Genomic DNA, 24308 nt, shown 5'->3' on the forward strand with positions numbered 1-24308 from the left:
AGCCAAAAAAATAATGGCATTGATGTTGCTTTCACATTTGGTCCCTCCTGTGCTGCTGTGTTGCAGCAGAAGGAATGTCTCCCAGTGAGATGGGACCTGGGAAACAGGGTCTTCAGCAAGTTTACTAGAATGCTCTCCTTCTCCAGATCTTGCTTGCAACATACTCACACAGCTTTTCTCAGGTTAGCTTTTACAATCTGTTTTGTAAACTTCTGAAACTGAAGCTTCTAGACTCCCCTATTATGAGGCCAAGTTTTATAAAATTTAAGATGTATTCGGTGTTCCTATCTCTATCATTAAACTTGTCTGGTTTTGTTATTTTGAGCACCTTCTGAATTTTTTTCAAAGAACTTACTAGGCATTATGTTGAAAGGATTCTGCTCAAATTATATCCTTCATTCTCTTACTTTGTTTTAGGGATAATTACTTAACTGATATTTGGATTAATGAAATAGGATATGGAAAATCACTAAATTGCCCTGAAAAATCTTACAATTTAGGAAAAAAAACCCCTGGTTTTTTATTTCCTGGTTTCTAAGCCTACAGGGTCCACTTGGGAAATTTGCAGAGTTTAGAGTGGAAGTTCTCAAACATGAGCCTGCAAGACCATTTATTCATTAATAAATCAACAGTCTCTAGAACCACACTAACTACCCACACTTTATATACTCATCAATCAAAAGGCTGATAATGAAATATCCATGGTCCTTGAGAGATTTTGAGAAGTGACAGGGAGTGGTTGCTAAGACAATCTTTTCTATACAGCTGTGGGGATTGCTAAAGGATTTTTGTATGAGGGGGTTTTTAACACAGAAGTAGAATTTTCATGAGCATTTGACTGGAGATGGGATTTTAAACGAAAAAATTACAAACACCATGGGACTCACAATGAAATAGTAACAGTTGATAAGACTTCATTTTTGAGCTACTTTAACATCTATAAAGAAAAAGAAAGTTTCCTGATTTTTTTGGACATTGACATCTTCAGGATACACATAGAGTTTTGTGGTTAGTTTTTCATAAAATAATTAAATTTTTATTTTCATGTGTGATATTACTACTGGTCAGATATCTTACCAACTTTTTAGGTCCCAGAAGCATTCTCTGAAAGACAAAAGGAATCCTCCAGCTGTATTCTATGCCACCCAATCCAGCATTTAGTGAAGCTGATAAAAAACACTTTTCTCTTGTTATGGCTAAAAGAGAAACCTCTTCCAGTACTTGAGGCTAAAGACATATCTACCCACTCTCACCAGTTTCTGGGCTGTCCCACCGGCTACATGGCAGAAGGGACCCACAAGTCTTCCTCAGAGGAACAGACCTGGCTTCAAGATATATAATAATATTTGCATATCAGGGGCCCAAGTCCATGTTTTCCTATCACAACCATATGGAAATGTTTTTATTGCCTGTAATAGCCAGTGTAATACCTTGAGGGCCAAAAACGGAGCAAGACTATTTTCAGCAACATCTGTAACTATATACTATGCTACACATCATACAGCCACCTGCACATGGTAAAAAAGCACCAGGGCTGGTAGCAAGACATGTCTCAAGTGCTGGGTTCTGGCAAAAGCAGAAAGCAACAGTGAACACCAGCAGTGACAGTGGCATGAGGTTTTATTTCCATTCCCTGCACTTCAAGTCACACCAACCACGACACGTTGCTATTTACAGCAAGTATTTGTAGCTGCCGTGACATTGCACAGCAGGGTCTTGTGTGGCATCACAGTGCATTTTCTTACATTTGGGACTTATTTCCAAAGTCAAGGGCTTCCTTAAGTCAAGCTCATAGTTCCCAAGGCCTGTGCTGTCCGCAGGCTACATGGCTGTGGTGCAAGTGCACTGCAGGTGTGCAGGACAGCCCAATGCAAGAGGTACCAGCTGTATCACTGCAGGCACACACAGCAACACGGGAACAGGGCTGGCTGGCACTGAAACCCATCCATGGCTGCCCACACAGCTCCTCCAACAGAGGATGGCATCACCATCAAGTCCAGAGGAGGGCCGTGAAGCTGATAAGAGGACTGGAGTACCTCCCCTACAAAGACAGGCTGAGAAAGATGGGGCTGCTCAGCCTGGAGAAGAGAGAGCTGTGTGGAGACCTCACAGTATCTGAAGGGGGCCTACAGGGAAGCTGGAGAGGCATTGTTCATCAGGAATCGTAGTGACAGTACAAAGAACAATGGGTACAGATTGAAAAACGGGAAATTTAGCTTAGGTGTTAGCAAGAAATTCTTTACTGTGAGGGTGGTGAGACAAGGGAACAGGTTGACCAGGGAGTCTGTGGATGCCCCGACCCTGGCAGTTTTTATGGCCAGCCTGGATAAGGCCTTGAGCAGCCTGGTCTAGTGGGAAGTATCCGTGGCCATGGCAGGGGGTGTTCCATCCAACCCTTAACATTCCATGATTCCATGATTCTATCACCCATCCATCTCCAGCATAACGCTCCCAGTGCCTGCAGCAAGCACTACGCCGGGCAGGCACAGGGCATTCATTGCACTGAAAATAAACTGGAGACGATGTTCCGTTGTACCTCACGGTATTCCCTGCCCGCACTGGGTGCAGGCTGATGGCTGCGCAGGGCCTGTCCGTGCCCACCGCGGCGGCACAAAATCCCCACCCCCGCCGCAGCCACCCGCAGCCCTTTCCCTGGAGGGCTGGCACAGCCTGTCGGCCCGGGATGCGGCAGGCGCGGGGGGAGCGGGCCCAGGGGGCGGCCGTGGCCGCACAGGTGCTGCCGCAGCCCGTCGCCATGGGAACGGCGCTGCCGAGGGCGCGGTGGCCGGGCCCGGCCGGGCCCCCCCGCCCGCCTGTGGGAGCGGGGAGCGGGAGCGTGTGTGTGTGTGTGTGGTGTGTGTGCGTGGTGTGTGTGCGTGGTGTGTTTTTTTGTGTGTGTGTGTGTGTGTGTGTGTGTGTGTGTGTGTGTGTGTGTGTGTGTGTGTGTGTCCCGGAGGTATTGCACTGTTTCCATAGGAACAGGCGGGGGGAGGCGATGGCGGCACAGCCGCACCCTCTCCCCGCTCCCCCTCCCCCGTGCCCTCAATGCCAGCCCGAGCCCTGAATCAATTAATGGAGCCGGCACCGGACTGGGAGAGGGGCGAGGCCTGTGCCCCCTCTCGGGGCAGCCCCGCACCCAGCTGGCGTCGCGGCCGCGCTGCTTCCCCGGGGGGACCCCTGGCCGCGGGTCCCCGAGGGGTGGCCCGGCAGATGGTCCCTCCGCAGCCACCCCCGTTCCCCGTCCCGTCCCCGGCGAGGCGCGCCCGGGGAGAGGCGCTGGGGAGCCCCAGCCGCACCCCGGGGACACCCGCGGGGAGAAGGGGCGGGGGACACGCACACAACAACAACAAAACCCCGTCCCCGCACGGCTGTTTACGGCACCATATGGCTGCAGGGGGAGGGGTGAGGGACATGTCTGCCGAGCCGCCGCGCTCATTATGTCCGATGGAGTCACGGTCACCGCGCCTCCGCCGCTCCCGGGGCGCGGGGGGACGCTCCGCTGCCGGGGGCATGCGGCGAGCCCCGCGGCCGAGGCACCCCGGCAACCCCCGGTGGGGACTCCAGGGAACAAACACACAGCGGTCTGGCTGCCCTGGGGCGGCGGAGGGGGAGAAACCAACTCCCTTCCCCAAAGTCTATGTCTAGACCTGTTAAAATCTATGTATAGCCTCGGCGTAAAGATGAACGTACGGGATAGACCTCTATTTTGGATCAGAACGCGGCAATGCTTGACACGTGAAAAGGAAAATACAAAATAAAAAGGTCTCCTGTTTTTTTCTTGGGTTTCTGGGGTTTTTTATCGGTGGGGTTTGAGAGGAAAGCCTGACCCATTTTGGGGCATCTTTGTCTATGGTTGGCACGTACGAAGGGCTGGGATGGAAGCCCTGGGCATCAAACGCTAGCCCGAGATCTACAGCGATTAATGCTATTTTTTCTTTCCGAGTGAGGCAGCCATTCATTTCAGAGTAATCCTTGCTGCACGGCTGATGGAGGCACGCTCGGTGCAGCGCGTCCTGCCTCTGGAGAGCTTTCTCGGCCGGGGCAGGGGAAATGCTTTGAAATGGCTTATGTCTTTCCTCTCAATGATTCATAAGACAGGTGCTAAACCTTGCCATTATTAGAGAGATAAAATCCACAGACTATGGGGTCTGATAATAGGCAACTATACTGTTATCCATATTACCTTGTAAAATTGAAGTATTGATTTTTTTAAAGCATGGTTTGCTACTTAGCAGACCAATCCCACTACTATTGTAGTCAGTGAGATTTTGCTATTGACTTCAGTGAGAACGGCTTTTTTCCTTTAAAATGGTCTATTTCACATTATTATGGTAATATCATTCAGCAATTCTTAAAATTGGCCTTCTTGGCCTTGGACATTTTAAAAGATTTATGTAAAAATTACTTCAGCTCAACTTCTTCACCTCATTTCTGCTCATGTTTTGTCCAAAGTTTTGTTTGAATAAATCCGACAGATAACTTAGTGTTCCAGATGGTTGTGGGTGGACTGGACCTAATAGATTCTCCAGTTATGTGTGTTTAAGTGTTTTTTTGTTTTGGTTTGGCTTTTTAATTTTACAGAAGCCTAGATTTAGAAACCCATTTGTAGATCTCCTGTTGTGTGCAGCTTTGAATGCGTTTGGTTTCTCACCAAAATAGCATGCCTTCCAAAGCAAGATTAAAAATATTAAAATGCAGCCAGCACAGGGAGTGGTTCAGTTAGACTAATGCCACAAAAACAGGCTGATCCGCCTGCCCATAGATAACATACATCTGAATCTTGGCACCTGCCATCGGATTGGAATTCAAAATGAGAAACAGCAGGCCTCGAGGTCTGGAAATAAAGGCAGCATGAGGGGGAAAATGCTCTCTGCCTATTAGTGAATAATAAACTGCAGCAGTAAAGACAAATTACAAGGATTGAGGAAAACACACTGTGGGCATCAGATAGATATTGGGGCTATGACACAATGGTAAACATCCGAATTCAATGTGCTAGGTGTATCTAGCGCCTATATTAACTGTTTGCCTACTTGTGTAACTAAAAGCTTTTTAGTGTCTAGCAACATTCTGATTCGCTACTTTTTGCTACATCATGCTGTGATACTCATTGAACTAACTGTTGACTAGTGGACTCTAATTTGTAATAAATGGCTAAATTGTTGGGAATAGACATTAATCCAAAATTCTGCTGATATCAAATTTCCTTGAGAAAATGCTTCCCCCTGTGCCTCACCCCCCGCCCCCCCCCCCAAAAAAATTGTTTCATCTTCCACACATTTTCCAGGCAGTTTTGTTATGCAGTTAGTATCTTAAGGTTGTTCTGTGCTTTTAGGTAGCTGACAGGTATGCCTAGCTGCTTAAATACTACTTCTGAAGATCAGAAGTAGTTTTATTAGCCAGTTAACAGACAGCATCTGTCTTCTTTTGCCTGCTTTATTTCATTAGCTTTATTATTATTATTATTATTACTGTGAAATGTGTAATATGTGTTCTCTAGGCTTATTTTACTTTCCTCAGCCTCCATCTCTTCCAAGGCTGACTTTCTTGCTTTAAGGATCAGCTCATAGGAAGCTATTAAGCCAAAGTTTGTTTTTACTTGATTGGCTTTAACACTTCACTCCATTTGCTCTCTCATCTCATTTTCCTTCCACTCTTATTAGAAGCAGGATTGCTCTAATGCAAATATAGTTCAAAGAGACAGGAAAAAGAGAAAGAGATATGAATTCTCCTCATAGCAGATGTCCTAATGCAATATCCATGGAAAAGGGAGATTATTTTAAAACAAGTAAACAAACAACCTCAACAGTGTAATTGAGGGTGAATATATGTGTTGTGTGTGTTTACTTGGTGAGAGACACTGGTTTATTTGACTTAAATATATGTATGGCTTAAAGGATTGAAATCAAGCTCATTCTCTGGTTTGGTTTATTCCTCCTTGAACAATCAGAACTTGGGGATTTCTACAACAGAAAGGTGTCTGCACAGTGCACTGCATTGAGTGCACTCTGATGTTGCAGAAGATTATAACAAAAGAGGTGGGAGCAGGGTGCCCCTGTTGTTATTTTAGAGCTGAATTTGGCCTTGCTGTTCTTAAACCTTTCTCGATATTTTCATAAAATTTATAATCTTCTCTATATGCTTGTTAAGCACTGGTCTTTAGCACATTGGAATTTACCTTGGCAAAGCCAGATAGCGCTGACATAGAAATTATTCTTCACAAATAGAAAAAAATATTATCTAAATGTATCCTATTGAAAGTTTAGTCATTGCTACCCAGTCAGCCAACACCAGCTGAAGGGGGCATTGAGTGCCCAGGGCATTGGGTTTTGGGTGGACTCCTCCCTCGGGCACTGACCATTGCAAAGCCCAAGCATCAGCCAGGGCTGCATTATGTCGTCAAAACAGAGGCATAACCTTTGTTCCAGAAAATTTTTAAGAATTATTCACAGACCTTCTGCTGGTCCTGTCCCAAGAGGGGATTTCACCCAGCATGATTTAGGATGACAGGATGGGTCCTTCAAACCTCACAAATGACACTGGCTTAACTCCTTCCAGCTTCCTTCAGGTACAGATTTTCAGCTTTATTGTAGGTCTGTTGGTTCAGTCTTTGGATCTATTAGGCAAAATACTAATTTACTTTAAAATATTATCACTTAATCATCTATATTGTACTTTACTTATTTGCCTGCTTTTAAATTACAGCAAGAATGATAATGCAAATTTCTTGAATGTTTTGAAGTCTGTATATGTGAAAATTTTCCGGACTTTACATCCATTAAAATTAAATTTATTAAAAAAGAAACCTTGTAATTACCTATAAATTCATTAAAGTTCAATGATAAGAAGCAGAAAAAATACATAGTTCATTGCAATTCTATTAATTGAAATGTTCTACCTATTAACAAAATTTGACCCGCTTTCTCCTATTTAGGAATGCTTTTTCCTACTCAGCTTTTGAAAGCAGTCCTTTTGCTTCCAGTTCAAAATGGAAGATTCAATTAGGAACACAGGTAAAACAGTATTTTCCGTTCCACAGTTTCCTTGAAGTCTGATGTATCTTGCCAAAATTGGGATGAAGAGAATAATACTGACATTTTCTATATAGAGGGGCAATTTAAAAAGAATAAATTAGTCTTATTTTAACTAGCTTTATTCACTTCCAAAGCTAGCTTTATTTATATTGCTTTATAATTTGCTTGGATGCAAATTTAACTATTTGAAAGCTCCCTATATGCCCAGTTCAACTCTTAGTTACACCAAAACAATGATAATGAGGCCTTCTACATTAGTAAGATGTGGCAGAGGATTTGCGTAAGTTTTCAGAAAAAACACAGGGTCATTGTGCAAGAAGTTTACAACAAACATCCTTTTGATAATTCTGTTTTTTGCTGCTGCATTCATACAGAATTTGCTATCCCATTTCCTTGTCGGATAAGCCCAAATTGAGACAAAAAGGGATAAATAGATGAGACCTGCCTGAACTACAGTTTTTAGATGGATGGCTGGCATTCAAGTATAGCACTCGTTAAAAGAATGCTGACTGTTTGCTCAGTAAAAATTAAATACTTCAGTATTACAGCAACCATAACCAGGGGGCTTTACTGAACTCTCACAGTATAAAAAGATAAAGGTTATCAAAAGATGTCATAAAAAAAGTTATGACTATGTCTAGATTAAAGGAGGAAGGAAGGAGCTACATTCTTTTTTCTTTTCCACTGCCATTTCTTGAGAAATGCAATGGGACAAGTCATCTAATTATATATATGCCATACTTCCTAGTCCCATTGGTCAAAAAGCAAAGGCTTTCAGAAACTGTCATCATTTGAATGAGCTAATTCCTCTCATATTTGTCATTAATTCTCTAACAATTCTGCTCTTTTTTCTTTTGTTCCCTCCGCTGTAAGGCTTTGGTAACAGTCTCGACAAATACATACACTCAAAAAGCTGACACAGGTAGACAAAAATACAGAGGTGAAAGCAGCACATTCCTTCTCAACACAAATGCAGTAAATTGTAGACCAGGGGTAGCTCATTGCAAACTTTCTGTGTAAACCACAACAATCTCATGCACTGGTTCACATAGCGATGGACCTCAGAAACTTGATTGTCTCCCTCCTTCCTCCAGACTGCTGATATCACCACAGCAATGAGACACAGAAACTGCTACAGTCCAGTTGACCAACAAACCATCTAGTACCAGACTGCAAGGGAGTCTGCAAAAGATGTTTCAGAGCTCAGTAATTGGTAAATAAACAAATTCCTAACCAAAATACTGTGCCTTGTGCAATAATGACCAATTTATTTTCCACTGCTATAGCATCAGCTAACCTAAGAAGACATACCTAAAACTTATTAAGCTATTCATGAAACAAGAGCATGAAGGCTGAGACCACCAGCAGTGTTAAAATTCAGTACAAAGTGGAAGGGGATGGGAGGATGCTGGGATTTCAAGATGCCCCACCAGTCTTTCCTTGTGTTGAATGGATGGGCTGGAACATGACTCACCCTGACAGAGGCTCCATGGGACAACACCTGGGGAGATGCTGCAAGACACCAGGTGAGAGCCAGACAAAGTTATGCCATCATACCAATGCCCTCGCTCCTGGCAGCACAGAGCCAGAAGGGCATGAACATGACCTTGTCCTCACTTCTGCTCCAGCCTGCAAAGCTGAACTGACATAAAGAGCATGCTACATCCTTATGAGAGCCACAGAGCTCCTGTATAATCCTTGGAAGAAATTTTGGATTAATCAGTCAGGGTTTCTCTAGGGACAGCAGTGCAGACTTTCCATTCCCAACACTTTAGTTTATAAAAATGGCCTAGCTTTGAATTTATCTTCTGAGATGGTTGTCAAAAGAGCCTTGGGACATGAAATAGAATTTAAATGGGTAGTGACTGAATTTTCTCTGCTGTTCACCAGTATTTACACCACACTATTTCTCTCACTTTCTTTATACCTCTTACATGTCTGTTTTCTGGTGAACATTTTTTCTCTTAATGTTTATCTTTTTGGTATATAACCTTTTTTTATATATATAACCATTTTAACTACTTCTCATTTAAGTATATTTTTTCTTTGATAAGCTTGGTTACCTTCCATGGAACTTTCATCTCTTGCAACCTTTTAGAGATGAGATAAATACACTAAGCATGCCATTAAAGGCAAGGACATACCATTTAATGTATGAGAATAATAAGTTTTCAATGTTATTCTCTATACTTTTCCTAATGCCGATTTTTGTTATATGTGCTGTGCTCATTTTGGATACACTTATTGATTTGTTTGAAACCATTCCTAAATATTTCCCTTGAGATATTACATTAATTCCATATATTTTAGATGTGACTGAAAAGCTTGAATTCTTCCTTTCCTCTCCAAAAGCTAATATCATGATGGCATAAAATGTAAATTATCTGGCAACGGTCTGTAGGTAATTCTGCCTGCCATGATTTCTCCCTTTTTCCCCTTTGTTACAATATTTCTATTTTAACTCACAATTCTTCTTTGACTTAACCTAATTAATTTGCATTTCCATCCAGTGTTGAAAACCCTTCACGTCCCTGAATTTTAAATTTTAGCTGTATATATGTACACATACATATATATATATATACATATATATATATACACATATACATATATATATATATATATATATATATATATATATATATGGGATATGGGAGGGGGTTGTACATACACACATTGGAGTGCATTGCATAGCTCTCAAATACTTTCTATGGTGTCCCAGTTCTTCAGCAGTTTTGTCATCATAGCCAAAGTTGCAACTGTGCTTTAATAAAGTCTGTATCAGATGGGTTTCATTTCAGAAGAAAGCAAGAAACAAAGTTTTCACCTGAAAATTTCTGAAAGATTCTTGAACACAACAAGGTAGAAGAACATCATTAACAGCCTCAAAATCCAAACTAGTTCCACCAGAACCAGCTCCAGTTCATATTTACACTTAAGATAACTTTTAATGACTCTTACTGATTTTTTTTTCTTAGTCTTGACATATGGTCCACTAGTCTGTTATTTCTATGACCTATCTTTACTACCCTGTTTTTCCCTTTCTAGTACATTCTTGTCCATACTGCTGTATCATTGTCATATATAGTGGCAAATAGTATATTTTAGTAGTATTTTAGTTACTTCATTCTTTAGCTCTTTATTGGTTTTGAATTTGTGCAAGTCCCAGTGATGCCCTGCAATGTAATATCCCCTCTTTTTTATTTCTCTATTTCTGACCATTCTTCAATTTTATCACCTGAAAAATGTAAACCCAGGATAGATACTTCTTTATCACCCACATCAGAAAAGAAACACACTGAAAAATAAAGTTTTGTGACGTGTTTATAGTCCTCATCTTTCCTGTCCACTGAAACCTCTGGCCATGCCTTAGCTGTTCTTCTCTTATTGTATCTAATTACCTGAATAATGATTTGCCTGTTACTCATCTTCTATCAGCTCAGGGTAGAGAAAGTCCATTCCTAAATGTGATTTCCTATATACCAGCACAGTGCTGCTTTACCCTACAGATAGGTCATGATTTAGTGGCAGCTACTCCAGCTCTGGATCTGCCTTGAAATAAAGTTTTCTACAAACTGCACCTGGCAGTATTAGTAGTGGTATGTGTAAGTCCAGATGCAACAAAGAGAGCAATTACAAGTCATAATTACTTAAAAGTTTTACAGTGAGTTAGATTCATAAGTCTTTTAAGTGCAAGTAATCTCACCACGTAAATTTTCTCTAAGTACAGTCAAAATGTTGTAGCATCCATGTCTTGTATTGAAATCTCTGGGGTAACAAAATGTACAAAAGCTTTAGACACACAGACCTTACTATCAATACAATACATAAAACCTCTCTTTTCCCTAAGGAGTTTAATTACAGGCTCTTAAGTAAAAAAGGTTGAATGGGTTTCATCCTAGGCAGAAGTAGGTCATTTGATAAATGTTGCCCTTCCAAGTCTATACAGAATATCTGTTTCTGAAAAAAAGTCTCTACTTGAGGTTAAGTCTGACATAGATCAGTTTTATTAAGTAAACTGCTCACTACAGATAGCCCCTTAAGTTGAAAAGTATCCACATATAGAAGGAAATGTTTCAAACACCCCATTTGAATTTCAACAACTAAGCTGTAATCCCAGCAGATGCACACAGTAACTGTCAAGTTTTGCAGCTTGCAGAGTTATTGAATAAGCAGTTAGAAGCCTGTACAACTGTCTGTGACAAAGTTGATCATCACTAAGAAAATCCATGTGCATCTGAAAAAATGCTCAATGCCATAACTTGTGGCATTTCTTTCTGCTATATTGACAATGCCTGGATATTGTATGTTCATAAACCATTAAAAAATACCTTGCTAGTGGAATTGTAAAGTTTTGAGATTCATCTATTTAAAGAGAACAGAAGGGTAATTTAAGCAAGCTGCAGGATCACTTTCAGCGCTCCTGCGGGACAATGGCAACAACTCTCATCGCACCAACTACCACTGCCTGAGTTTTCTAAAGTCAAAGAGGCTTCTGGCAGGTTTAAAATGACATAGACAAAACAAAAACATCTTTTACATCCTGTAAAGCTCTACTAATTTGGGCAACTGTGTTGACCAGTCAACCTACTCAACAAGGAACACAAGATGCCTGTGCTGCTCTGCGATGCATGGGAGGCTGCAGAATCTGCTATGATCCTCCCTCCTGGAGAGTGTGTTTCCTGCCACGCTGTCTCATGGTCTTTCTCCACATCTACCTCATTTATACGCTCTGCTTATTTTGTTCCTCTTTTACCAGCAAACTCTCAACAGGTGTATCCTGCATAACTGGGGAAGATTGGGACCCAAATAGCTTCCTTCAGACCAAACCTAACAGCTGCTAGTTGCCTCCTTTCAACAGCAGAAAAACTCACAGTTCAGTGTCAGCCAATTTTAATTTATTTTTGTAGTGTAAAATGAAATTTGAATCATTAACTCCCACATTCATCCAGCACTGGCAGTAGCCTTCTTCCCCCAGGGGCCTGTGTTCATGGGAAGCCCTTTCTACCTGCAGTGTGTCTGTGTAGTCTCCCCAGATCCTGTCTCCTTTCAGTCTAGAGTGGAACAACAGCAGTGGTGATCACCCCAGAGGACAGGGAATGAAAGTTTCTCCATAAAAAGATCAGAAAAAGTCCTATCAGGCTGTACTGACGCCTAACAGCTCATTTTAGCCCTAACCTTCCAGCTTATTTCCCACTGATCAGATAACTGTGTAGCCACAAAAGCAGCACGTGGTACGTCCAAAGAAAATCAGGGCTGGAGCATCTGAGCAGCAGCCCCTGCATCATGACCAAATCCACTGCAGCTTCACTGACAAGAGACTCAGAGTAAGAATGAAGAATCAATTTCACTATCACCTCTGGCTTCTCAGCAAAGGTTCACAGAAGCATGAAAATCAAACTGTGAGGTTTTATTTCTGACTACTGGAAAGATTTGGGCTTTTGAGCTGCAAGTCTGGCCTTTGCCCAGGTGATAGCACTGAATTTTTCATCCTGTCTCTCATTACATGTGTATTTATGGGATGGATACATCAGTGCTAGGTTTTGTTTGCACACTGCTACACCCTATTTCATGTTTCTAAAGTCAAGTCAACATTTTCTAACCTAAAAACACTTTGTTTTTAAAAATCTGCTCTCCTTGGCTCATTTTTCTTTGAAAATTCCAACTCAACATTGTTACTAAGAAATCTCAGCTCCTTCTGTCCCTTAGCCTCTCTCACACACACATGCGGAGATGGCATCCTACATATGGGCACTTTAACATTTTTTAATTCCAGGACAGAGTTATTCTCTTTATTCATGAACACTCCCCTGAATGCCTGCATTAAGAGTTGCCAACTGAACCAGTTTTGTTCCATCTGCTGTGACCATTTTCCAGCACTCCCTCTCTGATTCACCAGCATCCCTCCCCACCGGCTCCATCGGGAGCTCTGCAAACAGCAGGGCAGAGGCTGCGGGGAAAGGGAGGAGACAGAGCTCTGCAGACCTCAACAGGGGTTAAGGAAAATGTGGTTGGCAGCTAGAGCAGGGTGGATATGGCAGGGTTTGAATACCACTCCTGAGCCTGGAAGGTGCATTTAATGGGACTGTAAAACTCCTGCAGCATTGTACCTTGGGATAAATTATAGCTCACCCTCAGCGTCACCTTGCTGCAGTACTTACTGCCATTATGTGCTGGCAGTTCACTGGGCTACACAGCTACCAATATACATTTGACAAACACTTCTATGATTTTTTTTCCATGGATGGGCACAAAAATAGGGAGAAAAAAAAAGCTTATTTTCAAATTGCTACAAAATGCCCTAAAATAATGAAAAATTTTAAATGTAAGATAGTTTAAAGCAATCAATTTTGACCTATAAGCTATTTATGTTGTGATCTGTTTTTTTCTATTGTTCATAAACAAAGTAATTTATCTATAAAGAAGAGGAACATAAACTGTATCTATCTACTATTATTCATGTCCAACAGAACAAGAGGTGGGTTGGGACATAGCCTGTTCCTTAGAGCTGACTGGTCTATAATTTTAAGCCTTAAATCCTGTAATCAGGTTCAGTAGCACAGTCCTGCACCTGCAGAAAGCCTTGCTGGTCTGCTAGCAGCAACCCATGAGGTACCAGATCCTCCTGGAGGACCTAAAGATTTAAGCTAAACAAAATTTGGGTTCAGAATGAAAGCTTATTCTCTGCTTGTATTTGGAAAATATAAAAGAAAGCACAGGAAAATTCATACATTAGGTCTGTGATATCATTAAAGTCAATGGAGTAATTTTAAATTAGTAATGACATAAGAGTAATCTGAACTTGGCCTTTGAGGTTATATTCTATTAGTTTGCTAATACTGTGTAAATTCTATATTTAAAAGCTATCCTGCAGTCATCTTGGCCCTTCTTTTTTAATGGACAATTCATCTTAAAGTCTGCTGATACAGCTTGGGCCATTATTTTATAACTTCTTTTTAAATCAAGACTAATTGTTAGGGTCCATATTTGTGTCCACACCCAACATCAAGCCAGAGAAAGGAAAGTGGTGAGGGAAATTTGTTTTCAAGTTGCCAATCAATAAATAGCTCCAGCTAAAGAAACTACACAAAAAATAAATTTTAAAAAATGCACCATAAAAATGATATCTTACTAGACATGCTTATTCCATACCTCCTCGTGGCTGGTGAGTACCAACTATTGAAAGTCGACAGTGTCAACCATTTGGCATATTTGTTGGCCTAACCTGTTTTATTTCTATAGTGTGTCTAGGCTAGACATCATTTCACTATTTTCACAAAGTGCAGCTTGGGCTTGATGCAAGAAAACCTTACACTGGTGACAGAAACAATCTGAAAAGTTGCAGAAGTGAAATACTCAGTAGGTTGCATACAGGAATACCTAAAGCATACAGAAATACCTTACTGTGTGCTGTCCCACTCTGGACCTAAAATGGCTGTTTTGCAGGGAATGTTGTTGCCTGGTGACCAAAAGTGCATCTCCTAGGCCACAGAGGGATGTGAACATTCAGAAATTGATTTGTTCCTGTTGCTCTTGAGGAGACCATGCCCGTAAAATAGATTAAGCCAGCACATAATCATCTATGCATTCTCCTTGCTGGCATGCTTAAACTTGATACTGAAGGCAGGCCTGTGATTTTGAGCTACTTATCAACCAGGCAAGGGAAAAGCAGAATAATACCTCGTGCACTACTGCCCACAGAATATGAAAGTAGACCAAGGCTGTGCTACTGTGAGGCTGCAAGACACCCTGCTTCAATTAAGTCTGTGTTGTACATCTAGGCTGTTCCGGTGCAACCTCCCAGTTGCTATCAGGCTCTCTTTCTTTCATTAGAATCAAGTAGTTAATTAGCCCCAGCCTGTCCTCTCTCCTTCTCTCTTTCCCTTTAACGCAGCAGTAATGATGTCTAATTACCAGCAGCAGTGGATTACAGCACCATCAGGAGCAAATCTCTCTGGCTGACAGCAAAGCTGAGCAGCAAATCTTAAAGCTTCAAGGAGAGAGTAATTCCTAACAAAGTATTTGAATATTTGCTTATTTTTGACCAGCTTGTAACCGTAGAGTCCAACTTGTAATTTCATCCGTCCTGTTGTTGAACAGTGAGTGCTCATGCAGTGATTAATTTTAAATTGAAATTAATTTTACCTATGGTGAGATCAAGTGATGGACAAAAAGAGGGAGAGGATGAAGGAGAAATTCACAGTTGGGGGCTCTGCTACCTTTTGGGGCTGTCTCTGAGGACTGGACAGGCCCAAATGTATGGGATAACTGTGAGAGAGGGGAGGAAAAAACAAAAATTATCAAAAATTTAAAAACCCTTAAATAATAATTAAGAGTTAAAGAAATGAGAAAATGGGCTTTTAAGGCTTACCAACAATTACTGCCTGATGAAAATCCAATTTTTTCCCCTGTAACTTATCATTCCCATCTGGGTGAAATTCGAGACCTCTTGAAGCCAATAGGAGCTTTGCCACTGACTTTCTCTGTGCTAGGGGCTGCATCCCTGTTCTGTCAAACATGTTCTTTCTGAGCCTTCCGTGCCTGGCAGGCACTGTCCTGGCCCTGGCAGCAGCTCATACAAACCACTGCCACCCTGTGGGTCTGCTCAAATACTCCTCTGCCTTTTGTGCTGGGAAATGACACCAGATTCATGTGTTTAGGAGGGGCTGGCATTTGTTTTTCAGAGCTGAATGTTGCTGAGCGTCCCCTTTTCCCATTTATGTTGGACAACAAATTTCTGATGGCCAGCAGGAGGAAATTGTACGTATGTATTCTGAAAAGGGTCATATGTCATTGCTCAGGTTATATACAGATATTCAGGAATTGCTTACAGATATGTCATGCTAACTTTTCCTTTCTTGATTTCATTACTAGTCCTAATTTTATTAGAATTCCTGCTTGGTTGCTAAACTGTATGAAGATAGTTACTCCTATATAAATACAAATACATGTATAGGGGCATACAGAGACATTCACAGCTGAGGGTGTGAATCCCACAAATGTACATAAGGTAAGACCTGCAAGATGCTCGACCTCTCACTGAAATCCCTTGTGGGAAAAAAATAAAAATAAAAATTGATTCTGTGTTCTTAAAATAGAAAACAGGATGGAAGGTGGGACTCCAGGTTTTCATGGCCTAGCAAAGGTGAGAGAAAATAAACAAGCTTATCATCACTGAGTCTTGTGTTTCAGAGGACCAGAAAAGCACTTAATTTTTAAATTCCATTGTGTAAAATTAAGGTTATCCTCTTTATTTAGCAGGGTAGTCAATGTCATTTTTAAAAAGACTGAATTTGCTTACAGTTTGGAACTCGTAGTGAAAAAAATAGTCTTGGAAATAAACAATCTTGCCCACTGGCCCTTCAAAATAATTATTTCAGTGGGCATAAGAGATATTTAAAAACACTAAGCTAATTGGAGACTTCTGCTTTAGGCAACCTTTTTGTTATAAAGTGTATCTACGGTACTGTCTGGGCTCAGAGATGAGCAATCAATCTTGTAACACTAAAACAGAGATCTGCCAAATCATCTGAATCTATAGACAGACCTGAAACACTTCAGTGAATAAAAACCATAGAGAAAGAAAAAACTGTCCAGAGCTTCTCTTTTACTTTAAATCTTCATATTGAAGATCTCTTTAAAATTAATTTCCCACTTCTGCCTCCTCACAGCCATGACGGCACTGATGACAAGGGGGCAAATACAAGCCAGCCCCTGGGAATGCCCAGGTTTATGACTTCAGCAAGGCAAAGAGAGGCAGATTTCCCCGGCAGCCTACGTCACAACCCAACCCAGAATACTTTCCAAGAAGCCCCCTTTGCTGCGCCACCCAGCAACCTTCCCGTCAGGTCTGGATAAGCTGCCACTCCAGGAAAAAAAAAAAGAAAAGAGAATATTGCTCATCCAAGCCAAATGCCCAGGCAGGAATATTTTTAATTGCCGGGTTTCCTTTCTCGGCTCCCCCTCCATACCCGCCCCACGCACAGACAAAAGAAGCTTAGCTTGCGTGACCCAGCGCATAAGAAGTAAGAATAATGATACATTAAGAGAGTTCAATAGGCAAAACCTACTTGCAACCAACAGTCCCCATCTTCTTAAATAGGAAAATCTGTCGCTCCTGCCACCACCAAGCATAATAGCTCTCCCGCTGTCAGACCTGCGCCGAGCCCGTAACGCCAGCGCCTGCCGGGGATGCCACGCTACCCTAGCGCATCGAACGGAGTGCTGAGGGGCTCCTGCGACCCCGCAAAGTGTCACAAAATACACCCTTCCCCCGGTCATGCGGAACCCCGTCCTCCCTTTGTTGAGCATCCTCTCCCTCCCGCCGCCCCTTACTAGCGCAGCCGGCGCTTCACAGCCGAGCCGGGCACATTCGTGGCCGCTCGGCGGCGGCGCCAGGGCTGCGGGATAACAATAAGGGGGGAAAAAAAGGATAAAAACAATAGTAGCAATAAATAAATAAATAAATAAATAAATAAAGCCCAGCAGAGATCCCGGGGAACCACCGCCCGGCGCCGCGCCTGGCTTTGTGCCAGGCAGGGTACCCCCGTGCGCCATCCACATCCATCCATCCATCCATCCATCCATCCATCCATCCATCCATCAGCGGGGCCGCTGCCCGGGGCGGCCCGGCCCGGCACAATGGCCGGAGCGGCGGCGGCGGCGGGACAATAGCGCACCCCGAGCCCGCCGCAGCGGCCCGGGGGGGACGGGAGGACGAGGAGGACGAGGAGGAGAACGACACCGACCCGGCGGGGCGCGTTGTGCGCACGATCGCTTTAAATAAAAGGACCCACAAAGACCTCGGCGGTGTATAATGTGACAGGCAAACGCAACATGGTGATGATGACTTGGGGGAAGAGGGAGGAAGGAGCCAACTGTGGCTGCGGCTCCCCCTGCGCCTCTCGCTCCCGGAGCGGGCTGCAGCGGCCGACATAGAACAAGGAAGACAATTCTCTACTAACCGTGGTTTTGACTGGCACGTACAGCACTTGCTTCCCTCCTCCAGCACCACCACTGACCTCGTCCGAGTTGCCGAGCTGGAAGCCTTTAGATTTGACCCAGAATTTGAATTTGGCATTATCCGTGGAGCTAGACTCGGAGCCGTTCAGGAGCTGGACGATCCGGTCGTATTTTTTACGGGTCACCGTCTTGGTTTTTCCTGAGTCCCCGTAAGTCCTGAGACACCAGTCCTGAAACTGGCGGTACATGTCCCGGTCGCTGCTCTCCATAATCTCCTAATACACACACGCACACATGCACACGCCGGGGCGCACACACACACACACACACACGGACACGCACACAGACACGGGCAGACACACGGACACGCACACGCCGCCCCGAAGCGGGCCGGGGTACGGGGCCGGGCCGCCCCGCCGCACTTTGCACCTGTTCACCCAGCGCTCATGAAAAATGCATCCACCTCCGAGCCGGAGCGAAGGAGGTCCCGGTGCAGGCAGATCCCAGCGGATTTTTTTTTTTTTTTTTTTTTTTTTGTTGTGGTGGTGGTGGTGGCTCGGGGGGGTGGGGGGTCGGGAGGGGGATGGGTGGGGGGGCAGCAATCAATTCAATAGTGTGGCAATGTTCTCCTTCATTATTTTTTTTTCCACAGGAGGCAAAACGGATCTGGTGGAGGTTCCTCTTATCCTTCCACTGTACGTGATCAGTCTCTTTAATAATTGTGCAAGGCAGGACTATCCCACTGGCTCCAGCAGCAGCGCCTTACCCAGAGAGGGTTCGGGTGGATAAATAATTAAAATCCTATCCCTCGGCTTAGCGAAGGAAAAAGAAAATATTGACTCGGATCCTTCTTCTTTTCCATACATCAACTGCACCCGGATTCACCCTGGATAGTGCAGGTGAAGAAGAGGGAGGAAAAAAAAAAAAAAAAAAAGGAACGGAAAGAAGAGAAAAAGCCCACCCTAGTCCGCCCCGGCAGCCCTCGGCTGTCTTCTCCGAAGGCTTTCTGGGCTTTCTGTTTCTGTCCTGGCGGGCTGTGCCTCTCCCCAAAGCCGCCTCGCCGCGCAGGATGGAAGAAGCACTGAAGGGCACACTGGTCTCTTTGCTCCCCCTTTATTCCAAGGCTGGGCGGCTTTGCTTCAGATATCCCCGCTCCGGGCATGAAGGTACTGGAAAGAAAGAAAGTTCTTACCTGCTATTTTCTAAGCCTAATGCATCCGATCCGCGTTTAAAGTACATAATTTTTAATTTTTAAAAAATGGTCTGTGAGAATTTCACTTCCTCATATTGAGTCCCATTGAATTTTCATATGCCCTTTCAGGAATTTTCCTCTGTTTATTTACATAGCGATCCCAGCCGATGGATAGGAAAAAAAAAAAAAAAAAGAAGAAAGAAAGAAAGAAAGAAAACCCATATATATGAGACAGGCTTGGATATTGGACCAGAGGAGAGATCAGTCCCAGGAGGATGTTGGTACAGGAAAGGAGGCGGCTCTCGTTGCTCTGCCAGTGTAATGATGGTGCTCACACATGTAGGACTCCTCGGGTGCGGGGTATCCTTTGGTCTCTGGGCTAAACTGGCTACAAGGCATTCAAGTAAGTTTGCGTGCGGATGCTAAGCATAAACCCCCGTTTTGTAAAAGGGGGGAAGAAGAAGGAAAAAAATCCTGATTTTTTTTCCCCTCCCTTTGCCACAGCTTCAGTTCACGCCGGAGATCTCCGCGCTCCCCCCGGTCTCCCCCGCCGCGTCAGGCAGGACACCCCCTCCGCGGGGGGGGAAGGCTCCGCCGCGCCGCTTCCTCTCGTCGCCTCTCCGCGGCCGCGCCCGCCCGCGCCTCCGCCATCCAGCGCCGGGCTCCGCGCCCCCGCTCCGCAGCCGTGCGGCACCTCCGCGGCTGGGGCACGACTCGGGCCCGCGCCGGCCTCGGGGGAGCGCTCCGGGGCCGCCGCTGCGCTGCGCTCCGCTGGGCTGCGCCGCTCGGCTGGGCTGCGCTCCGCGCCGGGCTGGCGGCGGCGGCGGCGCACCGGGCCGGGCCCAGCGCCTCTCCGCGCCCCCCCCGCGCCCTGATTGGCCGCCGGGACAAAAGTTTCTGTGGCGACGGCGGCGCGGCGCGGTGACGGGCAGCGCTGTCCCATGTCGGGATGCTCCCGCCTCCGCGGGCGCGGCGGGGTGCGGGGGACGGCGCGCACCCGGCCCGGGCCGGCGGGGGCTGTGGGGGATGCGGCGGGGGAAAGAGAGGCGAGGGCAGCGTTTCCATGGCGATGTCTCCGGGCGCAGCCCCCCGCCTCCCCGCGCGCAGACGGAGCGAGGGGATCAGCTGACACTTCATTAGCTGAGGACCTAATTATTGCTTATTGGAGCAAGAAACGCGCGCAGGGCCGTGGGCCTCCGCGCCCCCGGCGGACATCCCCTCCGCCACCCCGCCCGCGCCGCCGGCGGAGCGGAGGAAGAGCCGGCGGTAGCGCGCACTTTGCGCCCCGCACTTTGCGCCGCACCGGCCGGCGGGGCCGCGGCGGGCCCGGTGCGATCCTGCGGGACACGTGGCCGCCGCTGGGCTGGGCTTTCCCCGGGAAACGGAGAGCGAAGCCACTCCGCCGCCCTCCCCCGCGGCCCGGCCCCCGCCCGGCGGAGCGGAGGGGCCGCGCTCCCGTGGGGCTCCCCCTCCAGCGCTCCCCGCATCTCCCGGTGCCTCCGGACCGGGCGCGCAGGCGGCTCCGGGGAGCGCAGCCGCGCCTTGGGCCCCGCTCGGCCGGCCGTGCCCGCGGCATCGCACCCCGCGCTGCGGCGGCAGCGAGCGCAGCCGCCCCGGGGTCGGCGCTCGGTGGGCGGGAGGGGAGCCCAAAATCCACCGCAACCCAAATGCGTGCCGTTTTGGGCTCAGGTCGCTGAAATGAAGAGGGCTGCGGGGTTCCTGTGCTGTGCCTCGGGTTTCTTCTGCAGAAATCCCACCTGTGTCTGGGATCCAGTCACTCGGGGCCTGGAAGGGCCCAGTGGAAAGGCAGCTGTGTGTTTTTCCTGCCCAGATCAAGGCAGTAGCGAGCACCTTGGTTCACTCTCTTGTGTCCTTGCAGAAAAAGGCTTCCATGGGCTGTTGTGCTGTTTACACCGAGCCTGGATTTCTAGTGCAAAAGCTGAAGGTGCTAAGAGAACCAGGAGAAGCCCTTCCTCACACACCCCAGCCAGGACATGCTGGTCCATTGGGCTGGCCCTGTGCATGGGCACCTTAACCTGGCCTCCATCTCCCCAGCTAACACAGCTCACATGTACCTGTCCTCCCCTCTGTCCCGCTCTTCCTTTTCCCTTCTTTCCCCTCTTCCCCCAGTCCTATGTTTGCTTTTCTGCTTTCTGTCTGGAAACACCACCTCAGACACAGGCAAAGCTGGGACAAGACTATTGTTTAAAAGCAGTGCTCTGAAGGATGTTTCTGTTGCCGAAACCTTTCCTGACATCTGTAAAACCTGAGAGGACAAGCTGGCACAATGGGCAGAGAAAAGTAGGACTTAGAGAGATAACCCAAGGAGGCTTGAGGGTTTTTGTTGGCCACAGGGCTCATAAATTATCTTGGCAGCCCCATTTTAGTGTTAGAGGAGCACGGGACTCCCGTCCATCGCAGGATGTAGAGGCGAGGCAGTAACAAAGGAACTGCTGTGCAGAAGGGGAGCAAGGGGAACCTCGCTGAACTCTTACCCAGCAGGCTTTATGAGATGTAATATTGCTTTAATGTACCATTAGATCTACATTTAGAAAAAGGGTCGTAACATGGATTGGGCTGCCATGCTAAACAATTCTGTCAGATAATTGTTCTCAACCCAGCCTCCTGCTGAGGGTCTCAGTAACTTCCGTCTCACACTGATACTGTGCTGTGACTGAATCCAAAGTACGCACACAAAGCAAGGGGGATAAAGGAAGATGTGACAGAGCCAGGAGTGACGATCCAGACAGTTATAGCATGGATGAGTAAAATGCCTGAAATAAGCAGGCATGGTTTAGTAGATCAGAAAATAATTCCATATCCAGGAGTATCACTTCGGATCCTGTAAAGAGCCCTGTGCCTTCTCAGAAGAGACACATTCCTAAATTCAATCAAGCTTGGACCATGCCTTAAAGACCCCAGAAATATTATTTCTTTTTTGAAACTGTTTCAAGGCAGGAAAGAGAGTCACAGAATTCCAGAATGGTTTGGAAGGAATCTAAATGGTCTTAACAATGATCTGCCATGGGCAGGGACACCTTCCACTAGACCAGGTTACTCAGAACCCCATCCATTCAGGCCTTGAACACCTCCAGGTAACATTCTGGGCAACCTGCTCCAGTGCATCACCACCTTTAAAGTTACAGTACAGAACTTCCTTCTAATGTCTAATTAAGTCTTCATCTTAAGGCCATTCTCCCTTGTCCTACCACTACATGCCCTCGTGAAACAAACATGGGTGAAAACTACCTGTGGGGATGGAGAGCAGAAATTGGGTAATATTAAACATGGCTGGATTTCTTTCTCTGTTTTACAGGTAAGATTTTTGATTCGTGTTGATGGAAGACATGGATGTTTCCTGACTGCTTCCAGTAATCACTTGGCCAGAAGTCCTAAGAGCATCCTGGAACCCCACCCACCCTGCCAGACAATGGATCAGCACAGGATACAAAAATTATGCTTACCATAAAGAATTGGTGATCTAGAAAAGGTCAATTGCATGGTGCATGGTTTCACTTTCATATAAATATACATTGTAGAATGTATTTGCATAACCTGTACTCATTACATATATATAATGTGTGTATAGTAATTTCAGTAGAATTTATATGGTGAATTTACAGTGCAGATTTTTAATGTCCCATTTTGAGATCTGATACTCTGAAAGTAGTACTATCAGATTATATTTAAATAAGAAAAACTACATGGGGTTAAGTTCACTGTCTGCTTTGTGGTGGGTTTTTGTTTCAGAATTAACAGAGTTTAATAACACAGTCTGGAATCTCCTCACAAGGAAAAGTGCTTGCACAGACCCTCCTCCTGTCAAGAGTTCTAATGGCAACCTGTTACTCAGCTGAAATTGAAACTCTTGTGGCATCCTTGAGTAGAGGGACTGTGTTGGTCCTTCGATGCCATAGACTGAGGCTGTTCTGTGCTCTGCATTTGCAGAACTCACTTGCCTCTGCCAGAAAATGAAAGTTTCTCTCCTCTGGTGTGGAGACACCACGTCCGTGCCTTGCTGGCTTGATTGCTCTGCAGCCAGCCTGAAACAATACACCACCAACAGATGTGTGAACATTTCCATTCAGTGGAATGAAGTGTTAGTTGCAAAACAGAGTTTTGGCTATTTGAATTGCCTCATGTGCATCAAACTGTGAAAGAGGTTTAAAGTAAATAATGAATATCATAAATACTGTGTTTTTTGAATTATCAGCTGTAACAAGTCCACTGGCAATAGAAAGTGAAGACAGGCAGAATAGGGCCTGATGTCTCTCATTGGAGTTACCAGGGTTTCTAGATGAAATTACAATCTTGCAGTGACATGGAACTGAGTTCATGGAAAAAGCTGAGAGACATTTTCAAGAGATAAGTTTTTTAAACTTGCTGAAAAATAGAGAGTAAGTTTTTGGCTTAAATCTGTCATCTGACTTCAACCAAAGAGAAGTGTTTGGAAAACATGCACCATATTTCAGCACAGTGCTTGATATGGCATTACTGGATGGCTAAGTGTACCCTTTGAAGATGTAAATGTCCTATCTCTTGGGTTTTTTGTTCATTGACATTGCGAGAAAAAATTATTTTGACACTTCTGACTTGCCATGTCCATGAGTTACATTGAAAAGCCCATTTCTGTGCAGACTGAAAATCATCCATGCTGAACTGACAGAAGATGTGCTGAGGAAAAAAGAAACTGCAGCTCCAAATGGTTTGCTTTAAACTATGTACCTGGTGGTGCTTTTCCTCTCTTCTGGAGAAAATTTCAGTGGAAGTGTCCTGTTGTGTCCTTTACAGCCCAGTGATGGCAGCAACAATGAGCACTGCAAGCCCTAACGCTTGTGCAGGTAGAAGTCAGTGTTCACACACTGCATGGGCTTGACTGCGCTCTCTTCCTTTGGTCTCACATACCTGACAGACTCTCCTGAGTGGTTCAATAATCAGTCACCTGATTGCATTTGGGGAGGTAGGACTCTGCGGTGACACAGCTTCCCTGAGGAGAAAATAATCACCATTCCACCTCATATTACTGGCAAAGGAGCACTCTAGAAAGGTATCCTTCATGGTAATTCCAAGGTATTTGCTGCTTAGGAGGTCAGAAACTACAGGTAGTACTACTTGGTAGT

The 24308-nt window shown here is 45.1% G+C and overlaps 1 protein-coding gene and 1 long non-coding RNA gene across 5 annotated transcripts in view; one reads left to right on the forward strand and one right to left on the reverse strand.

Moving 5' to 3' along the window:
* The window catches only part of NOL4 (nucleolar protein 4), a 182129-nt gene extending 163625 nt beyond the window's left edge, over positions 1-18504 (reverse strand). For 3 of the 4 annotated variants that reach the window (XM_030966207.1, XM_030966216.1, XM_030966190.1), the window contains exon 1: positions 17999-18504. In XM_030966207.1, the coding sequence (XP_030822067.1) occupies positions 17999-18265 (267 nt within the window). In that variant the 5' untranslated portion in view covers positions 18266-18504. The remainder of the gene's footprint in view (positions 1-17998) is intronic. The other variant, XM_030966198.1, reaches the window with a different exon arrangement.
* On the forward strand, positions 17714-24076 carry LOC115913925. Its single transcript, XR_004061413.1, has 3 exons — positions 17714-18205; positions 18649-19591; positions 22505-24076. It is a non-coding gene; the product is annotated as an uncharacterized LOC115913925 (long non-coding RNA).
* The last annotated feature ends 232 nt before the right edge of the window (positions 24077-24308 follow it).

The sequence above is a fragment of the Camarhynchus parvulus genome, chromosome 2 (genome assembly GCF_901933205.1).
Source record: "Camarhynchus parvulus chromosome 2, STF_HiC, whole genome shotgun sequence".
Lineage (NCBI taxonomy): Eukaryota > Metazoa > Chordata > Aves > Passeriformes > Thraupidae > Camarhynchus > Camarhynchus parvulus.